This window comes from Mesitornis unicolor, unplaced genomic scaffold, assembly GCF_000695765.1.
Source record: "Mesitornis unicolor isolate BGI_N332 unplaced genomic scaffold, ASM69576v1 scaffold20266, whole genome shotgun sequence".
NCBI classification, from domain to species: domain Eukaryota; kingdom Metazoa; phylum Chordata; class Aves; order Mesitornithiformes; family Mesitornithidae; genus Mesitornis; species Mesitornis unicolor.
This window is the reverse complement of record NW_010191929.1, coordinates 34,732-44,046: the sequence shown is the minus strand read 5'-3', so window position 1 is coordinate 44,046 and position 9,315 is coordinate 34,732. Positions and strand designations below refer to the sequence as shown.

At 45.2% G+C, this 9,315-nt stretch overlaps 1 protein-coding gene across 1 annotated transcript in view; it reads left to right on the top strand.

Moving 5' to 3' along the window:
- Window positions 1–257: 257 nt before the first annotated feature.
- TANC1 (tetratricopeptide repeat, ankyrin repeat and coiled-coil containing 1) overlaps window positions 258–9,315 on the top strand; it is a gene marked incomplete at its 5' end in the record, with an annotated part of 29,101 nt that continues 20,043 nt past the window's right edge. Inside the window, 5 exon segments of the mRNA XM_010186899.1 lie at window positions 258–300; window positions 411–590; window positions 5,770–5,871; window positions 7,339–7,460; window positions 8,361–8,550. Coding sequence (XP_010185201.1) covers window positions 258–300; window positions 411–590; window positions 5,770–5,871; window positions 7,339–7,460; window positions 8,361–8,550 — 637 coding nt within the window.

The window sequence follows — 9,315 nt, the reverse complement described above, 5'->3', positions numbered from 1 at the left end:
GAAGAACCAGCAAGAACACCAGCATTTTGTAACGTGGTTATCTGCGTTACCCTGCTGCTGCCCTGATTTCGCTTATATTCAAAGGAAAATAAAGGAATATCACCACAAATCTCCCTGTGCCTTCTTCAGCAGTTTATGAAGCAAACTCGTGTGTACTGTATTGAATAGTATATACCTGATGTTACATCGGAAAAGCATGTGCTTTGCTGAAAGCGAGGTTTTCCTCCCCCTTGCTGTCTCGCTTCCTGTGTACTTAGGTTTTCCTCGTGGTTATCGGGATCCTGCAGTGGAGGGTACACAGTAAGGCAAACGTTTTCCTGTGTTAAATGCTTGTATTTCAGTGCCCTCTGTGCTCTTCGCTTGGTACCTCGCAGCAGATGATGACCCGGTGTTATTGTTATTTCTGGCAGGTGACGCCGGCGCGGAGGACGCCCCCTCGCAGGGCGCAGCGCCGCCAGGGCAGAATGCGCCCCTCGCTGCGGGTCCCAGGGTGAGCCTGGCCAAAGGCGTCTCCATGTCGCTGCCCTCCTCGCCCCTGCTGCCGCGCCAGGCCTACGGGATGCAGCCGCGGGCGGCCAAGAGGTCTCCAGGTAAAACGGGCAGCCAAAACCCTCCCAGACTGATGCAGACTAACACTGTTACACCTTTAAGAACAAGGGCAGTGAACGCTTTTTGCACGTTCTTAAAGAAAAAGCAGTAATTGGTGATTAAATAGAATATATTATTTCATATGGCAAGGAATTATTCTAGTTAATAGCGCAGATACCTGTACTGAAGTGTCTGAATATGTTTAGAAGTGGTTATTTATGATGGTGTATCAGGTCGGTAGCAGACGGCTGCTAAAACCTCTGTCCATGGTGTGTTGGTGGCTGTGGGAGAGTGAATGTTGTTCATTTATTACTCGTGTCTGCACAGATAAATGTAATAGCAGGGGAATTGCTCCTGAACTTGGGGGAAAAAACCTGTTAATTTTCTGAAGTTGTGTCCTTAGGAATGACACAAATACTTGTGTGTGAGCCTTGCTAAATAAGGGGCTCCTCTGGTGCCCGTTTATCAGCACTCTGTGCATATGAACCATTCCCGCACGCTGGCGTCACTCGGGTTCGCTCAGGTCGCAGCCTGGGTGTCAGGTGAAGTTGTCCATGTTCCTCTTGCTGGTGCAGCTCTGGGGCTCTTGGTTACAAGGTCTGTTAGGAACCAAGGGCGTCAAAGGCTGGGTTTTGTCAGCACTGAGAAGCGTCATGGTTCACTGTACATTATAGCAAAAATGCTGCTCACAGAATTGCCACAGGACAGTAAATACGATTTGTAAAAGGTATTCTTGGTTTAAGTTGCCTATCGGTATTTATTTTTTCCTTCAAAATTTAAGAATACTGATCTCACTCCATGTTTCAATAGTTTTGGGTTAGTTTTGACATAAAAACGTAAGTGGTTTGCATGCTATACAACTTAGAGATAGGGCGAAGTTCGTGTAATGTAGGAGGAAGTGGAATTTCTGCTGCTGCAGTGAAGGCGAGGATGTAACTCCTGGGTTTCTCAGCAGTACCAAACTTTGGGGTCAGCATCTCCCCATCCTCCCGGCTCCCTCAGGTGGGTCATTAACACGCAGCTCTGTAGGCAGAGCAGAGGCTGCTCAGTGTTCCTCTTGCAGAAAATGTGTAACAGTTGATAAAGTCTGAGTGAAAAGCCCTGCTCACGATGACTTCAAAGTCATTCCACTCCAGTATACAGACAGAATAAGATGGGAATGCATTGGCATTTATGTATCATAATTTTGTACTGATACCTAACCACGTGAGGGGATGCTGATGGAAATGTTCTGTGCTGTTCCCTTGACTTTCAACATAGGATAGCTGATGGAAGATGATTTAATGTAAATATCTGTCTGGAGAGGATAAATAAAAAGAGAATATACTGATTGCAGAGTACTCTGTTTCAGTAGCTCACAAACAGAGAGTTAAAGCTGTGTCAGGATGTGGTGGATGAAGGGAGCAAGGATGGCACAGGGAGGCCAACCAGTCTTTGGGGTTAGGATGAAGTTACTGAACAAAATTCTAACGTCAGTCCTCCCAGTTTGTAGGTGAAGACAAAGCAGCTACTTGGAGATGTATTTTTCAGTGTAAATCATATTTTTAATGTTTTTAGAAGTGTAATAGAGCAGAGAAAAAGGTTGGCCCTACAAGGAGCTGTTCCACCTTTGTTTCCGTGCTGTGGCTCTGTTCTTGTACCCAGGCATGCTGATGGTCATATATATATAAAATACATATATAAAATACACATAATATACATACATACACACATAAAATATATAATATAGTTAATATATATATTATCTGTATAAGATATATACATAATGTATATGCTATATATATACATTTTTATGTATACATTTTTTAATATATAGATATATATGTAAAAGATGATCCCCTTGCATAACTCCTTTCCTTGCAATAGAATTCTGTGCAGTGTCTCAGGCTGAAGCCATGGGCTGTATATATACGCATAAAGAGTATATGCACTGAATGCTACCCAGGCGTTAGTGAAGAGTTTTTCCTAACTTTTTATTGGATCTGAGTAGATTTAGTTAAAAAGTTTGGTTAAAATCAAAACCAGTCAGATTTTCTTGAGTTATTTTTCAGAGTTACAAGTTCAGAAGTGCAGGTTGTAGTTAACCCATAGTTATTTGCACTGATGTTCATGAAACCGTCTCCATTTGAGGGCTTCATGCTCAGTACATTCCCACTTTTCTAGCAGATTTTTCTATGCTCTAGGTTAATGTCCCCTAAATCTCCACAGTTTGTGTAGTACTGCATCTGGGTTTGCTGATTTAAAGATACTACTTTATTATGTTTAGGTGATCACTGAATAGAACAGTTTTTCCTGGTTAAATAAGTTGTAGATAACGCACGGAAGAGCATTCTGCGGTGAGAAGTGCACTGTGAGGTGTTTCACGTGTTTGTGTAGCTGGTACTGACGCAGACCCACAGAATCAGACTATTTGGAGATGTCTAGAGCAGGAAAATCTTCGGTGTGAGTTCATTAAGCGCGAAGTGGCTCTACTGCTGCTCCTGTCACTGCCCTGTCTCCACATGTCCACGTGGGTGCTGATCTGTGGCTTCGGAGGGACATTTCTGGTGGCTTTGGTTGTAGTTTCACCTCACTGCTTGCTGAGCAGAACCGCTCCTGTCCCAAAAACCACAGCAAAGCTCAGCAAAGCTTTTCCTTCTGTCATTGCTCCGTCGCCCGCAGTCTAGGATCCAGTGGTTCAGCTCCACAGAGGTGATTAGTTAATGTAAATGATAGTGATGGACGCTCAAAGTGGGTGTTAAAAGTACACCTGAAGGTATTTCATTCTGGTCTGCTTTAAATGGCTGCTGCATGCTCTGGTTCCTGTACAGTCTTCAGTCCTAGCATCTTTGGTGTGGGAGAAGAGCTTGACCGTTTCCATTTGAGATACGGCTCCTACTGGAAGCCACGATAATTGGAGGCGAACATGGACTAGCTGGCGAAGAAGGGAAGCGCAGAGTTCAAAGGTTTGTTTGGCAATAGAAGCCTGCATGCTCTGGTTGCTCTTATTGTTCAGCTTTGATACGTGTATTGGTGCTTCTGCTCACGAGTGACGGATTTGCACTATTGTCTCCATAAAGAATGGGATTTTGTTTCACAGCAATGTATTTTTAGCTGCTGTCACCAGGGCCAATGCCCCTTATTTTTGTCACAAAACAGTGTTGAAAGAGCACCCTCTGGTGATAGCTGGTGACCGAGCTGCCTTGTAGTTCAAAATGTGATTATCCCATAGTCTGTAGGTGGAGAGATAAACAGATGACTTGTCAGGAAAATCTGACTGGTTTTGATGTTAACCAAACTTTTTAACTAAATCTGCTCAGATGCAATGAAAAGTTAGGAAAAACTCTTCATTAACACCTGGGTAGCAGTCAGTGCATACGCTCTTCAGTCGTTACCACTGCGTGTACATTCAGCCTAAGAGACACTGCACAGGATTGTATTGCAAGGAAATAATTTGTGCAAAGGGGATCACCCTATATATGTGTGTGTATCTGTATCTATCTCTGTATCTATCTATAAATCTATATCTGTATCTATGTATTTATATCTATATCTGTATCTATATCTGACCATCAGCATGCCTGGATACAAGAACAGACACATGACTTACATTCCCTGCCTGATATTTCTCAGCTAAGAAATCAGGTTATCACCGTATTCCAGTTTACTTCATTGGTGAGGGAGATTGCAGACAGGAAAAATGAGAAGATGTGCAGACCCGCAGGACGCAGGTGGACGCTGCCCGTGGAGCACTTTTCTCTCTGCTTTGTCCAGTCCATGTAATTAGAAGTAATTTGGCCGCAGTGTGTGTGTGTGTTTTCAAGTGAGGAAGCTTCCTTTCCTGCTGCAGACACAGGACCTGGGGGTGCAGCTCTGCGGTGCACAGGAGGTTGTGTTTAGATGGGAAGGTGAATCGCTGTCTGTCACCAGACCCGGGCAGTGCACAGCAATGCCTGTGTTTGTATGTGGTTAAACCCAGCAGCTGACTGCCTTTTCGGGACTCCCAGCTCAGATTTGGGTTCTTCTGGATGACACACGGCCATCGCCTGCCATACCTCAGGCTCACTAAAACCTCAGAACTTTCAAGCAGCTTTGTTACACACATTACAAGAAATGGGAAGAGTCTTAAGGGAAACTGAGGACAAAGGTTAGGGTTGAGTTTTCAGTACCACTGATGAAGTTTCCATTCCCATAGATGTTTAAAGGATATTTATGTCTCTCAGCTTTTCAGCTATAACTGTGCAAGTTTCCCTGTCCATGCTTTCCCAGCACTTGTAGTGCTGCGTACGCCCAAACTGATACAAAACCCTGCTGACGCTCCAGGACGTGGATGGGTGCCTGGTGCAGTTCATCCTGTGCATCACTGGCACTCATCGTGCTGGTACCTCGGGTGCGGGATCAGGAGAAGTATTTTAGCAGTACCAGTGTACCTTCCTGGTGAACCCTTACAGGGCACCACCGCTCTCCTTCTCTTGTCTACGTGGTGGAGTTCACGTTTCATGTTAAACTCCCAGGTTTAGCAAAGAATAGGCTCATAAACAGCCTGAAACCAAGGCATGAAGCTGAAAGTGAGAGTGAAGAGTGAACCAGTTTAATTTTTCAAAAGTACCTGTGTGTGTGTGTGTGTGTGTGTGTGTGTGTATGAGCACACACTTCTTGTTAATGCTGAGGTGCTGCATCTGTGAACTGGGAGTGCTGTTCTCTAACCAAGCCAGAACCCATCGGTAGCCACTGATGCTGTATTTTGGTTTTTTGAAGCCATCTTCACCAGTCCTTACAACCAGGCCATGTGTCAGTGTTCGGATAAAGTGTGCTGTAATGCAAAGCATCTTGGGTTTGAATTATTTAGGGTGTTGATGTTGCACACTGTCCGCCTGTAGTCGTCTTCTCCTGGCTTCAGAGATGCTGATAACAAAATGACCTTCCTGTCATAATGGAAAATAAAGCTCTGGACCAGGCTGGCCAAGGAAAGCTGTCCAGGTCTGACCAAGGGAGTCCCTCGCTGTGCATACATAGGAAGCAGCGAGCAGCTTGGTGCTGTTTCCAGCCGAGGAGTTTCCCTCTCCAGGAACTCGCTGCTCTTTGCGTAGCAGCTGCGTGTGTCAAACATTTCCTCTGCTGTTTTAGCATCGCAGAGGACGGACGCCGTGCACTGAGACCTGGGGCCGTCCGGACGGTGTCAGCTGTGCTGTTCCCTTGCAGGTCCGGTCAGGAAGCCCAAGTTCGTGGAAAGCCCTCGAGTGCCCGGGGAGGCGGCGTTGCCGCTGCGCAGGGGAGCAGAGCCCGGGGAGCCCGGGCACCACGGTGAGAGTCCATGGGTCCTGCTTCGTTAAGGGGGTGCTTAACGAGGAAATCTGGTTCCCTGCTTGTACGAGTGCTTTGCAGGTTTAATGTGTGTGCTAAGGAGGGGGTCCTGCCATTGCACTTAACGGGATCTTTGTAACTCTTAACTAATTCTTGGAGCTGTGTGTGTGCTGCAGGCAGAGTGGTGTCCGGGTGTTGCTGATTACCACGTATGCCAAAGTCTACCAGGCTTTTTCTGAATTTGTTTTTAATGCCAGTTGATTCCAAGTGTGTGGCTCTGCGCTGGTACAATGCTGCATTTAGAATTTAGTAAAAGCCCCTGAATAAGTAAGAGCAGATTCCTGTGTTCACAAAGCTCGCAGTTAATTGCATTCTTGGAAAGGTTGGTGTTCGTTAGATTTGACTGGGGCACAGCAGAGCGTGGCTCCTGTGCTGCAATGGGGATTTCATGTGCCTTGTGTTTCCAGATTAATTTTCAGTGTAACTGACCTTGTTAAAGTCATTGCCTGTTGGGCTCCAGCTGCACAAGGTTTTGTTTTCCCTTTGCTTCCATTTTAAAGGAAATTGCCATTTTAAAAGCCAGTGTTTTCTGTTTTAAAAAGCCCCTCATTTTTGGTACTCACTGGTGAGAACAGAACTCACTGTGGTTGTTTTCACCATCTTGTGCAAGCCCTATTTGATAACGTTGTGGCTACCCTGATCAAACGAGGGCTACTGGGTTGAGCCCCTCAGACGTTCATCTCTGCTGCTGAGCTGAATGGGGTCCACATGCCCAGCATGTATCACCTGTCAGTGACTAAAATTTAAATTTTATAATAATAATAATAGTAGTTGTAGTTGTAGTAGTAATAATAATAGGGGTTTGTCACTTTGGCAGAATCAAGGTGTTGATTTCACAAACTCTGTAGTTCCTAGGATTGTAATTTTAAAGATTAACAGTAATCCTCAAAGTGACAGTTTTTTACAGAGAAAATACATTTTCCAGTGAAATATTCCAAGACCTGCCAATTTGCAGAATATTCTGGGATACAGAAACTTTTGCTGTCTGCTTTCAAAAAGAGACACCATTTCATGGGCTTAATCCCAAAAGGATTACCTAATGGTATAACCTATCACATCCTTATGTTATTTTATATTCAAAATAATATGATAAGGCTCAGTCTGCCGCTGAGCTTTGGCAGCGCCAGGTTTGCTGCTGTGGGAGTCGTCACCCAGTGCTGAACTGGGTGCCCCAAACCCCTCCTGTTTGCACTGGCAGGGTGGGCTTCTCTCCCCTAGATTTGTGCAGAGGATCCAAACCCCACCACCAGTTTAATGGACCAAAGGTTAAATGCCATTAAACCAGCTTCCCTGTTGGTTCATTGCTGACAGAGGAACTGGTGCTCGTATTTGGCTGTGCTTTTTCTTCTCGTGTAGCAGTTTCCAATTCAAGGCTCTAAACCTCACCAACTTTTTCCCGCTCCAAAGCCAAGGCTGAGAAGGACCCGAGCTGTTCCCCTGCGGCACAGGAGCTGATGACAAGGTTGGGCTTTCTGCTGGGAGAAGGGATCCCAGCTTCTGCCCACATAGAAGAGAAGAATGAAGTCATGGTAGGATGATTGCAAATAATGTGTTTAATGTAATCCTCTTTCTGAGACGACTAATGTTATTTCCTCTAGTTGCATTTGCTTGATTCTTAGCGAAATACAATCCATTTTAATAGGCATGTGATAATAGAATTGTAAATTATTTATAACAAGTGTGTGTGTTTTGAAATTGAGCGCTGATCTTGCATTCTTAAAAAAATGAAAGAACAGACTCATCGTCTCTGGAAGTTAAATCCAATCTGCTATGAATGAGAGTAGCTTATAGGGTTCTCGCTGCTGTATTTGAATATTTAGGAGGAACTCATTTTCCCTTCCCAGTGATTTATGAGAATGGAAAATGACAGTGGTTTGTTAAAATAGGAGCTTTTGGGGTGTGTGTTACTTCCTGAGAAGTTCACATCCATGTGACAGTCTGTGATTTGGGGATGGAGGATCACGCAGCTCCTGTCCGTGTGAAGCTCCTCTCCTAACCCAGCTGCACGGTGACCAACAGCCTTTGCCCTTCCCCTCTCCACTCTGAGTCCCAGGCCTCTTCAATCTCAATGCATCAGTTTGGGTTGCATTGATAGCGAAATGTGAGTGAGACTGCAGTTCTGCTCTGTTTAACCCAAAAAACAAGTACTGGGGCAGTAACATGTTGAATAGAGTGTGAGTCTGCCTCACCACAGCTCTGCTTTCACTGAAGAATGAAATTCCCTTTATATTCACTACATCACTTTTCAAGAGTAACCTGAAAGCACATAATTATGGTTCCACATGAAGGTGAAGCTTCTGCTTCTTGAAGTTTTTGCTTGAAAGATGGGGTCTTTGCTTTGCCCTTGTTCTTCCCCTGGGTGTTTCTGACTCTCAGGACGTTGCTGTGCTCCCTGCCGCACCATAACCGCTGTTTCTGTGGCATTGCAGAGCGCAGCTGGCAGCGGGGGGGTGAGCCCCTGCTCCACGCTTACCAGCAGCACCACATCGCCCAGCACCGACAGCCCCTGCTCCACCCTCAACAGCGGCGCGGGCAGAGCCGCGGCCCCCAGGGGCAGCCCCTGCGGCACCATCAGCAGCCCCAGCTCCACGCTGGAGAGCAAGGACAGCGGGATCATCGGTGAGCCTACAAATAAGCAGTGCAGTTAATGCAGGCGAGCCTTCGCTTATCAGTGCGGGGCTGAGCAGTGCCTCGTGCTGTTGTGTTCAACCTGTGCTGCGCTTGGATCCTGTCTCAGATCCTCTGTGCTTGAAAGGCTGAAATCGTATTCGTTGACTGGTGCTAGGTGTGCGTGTCTCTTCTCTCGTTTTCCTGGCGTAGTTCGGATTTCTCAGTGTTTTCCTTTAAAATCATTAATTTCCTCTGTTTCACTCCATTTCTTACTTTCTTCTTCGTTTTTGCTTTTCCATTACATGTGTCTCTACATTATATATATATATATAGTATATATATAGTATATATATAGTATATATTTATATCTACTGATAACAGTGCAGCACAGCATAGCTTGAACCTGGTTTAATTTCTGCACAGGAAAAAAAGTGTTGCTGCTCGTTACAAGAATAACCTACATTTTAAGTGCTGTTTAGCCAGTGTTTGTTTTCAATGTCTTTGACAGAGTTTACCCCACCATGAAAACAGCTTGTGCTCTCACGCTGCCTATGTGGGCTCCCACTGTATTTCCACTCCCACTGCGCATTGTGGGCTGGCAGACTGATGGGAAATCTGTCTTTTTTCCCTTTTCTTCTTTTTTTACTTATGGTTCATGTTTATTTTAGTTGTCTGATGTTTTACTGCTGCAGTTCAATTCTTTGCTCCTGTGGACATGGTAGTGGTGGGGGCAGGTTTTGATCTCAGCAGGAGAAAAGACTGGACCACAGGCCG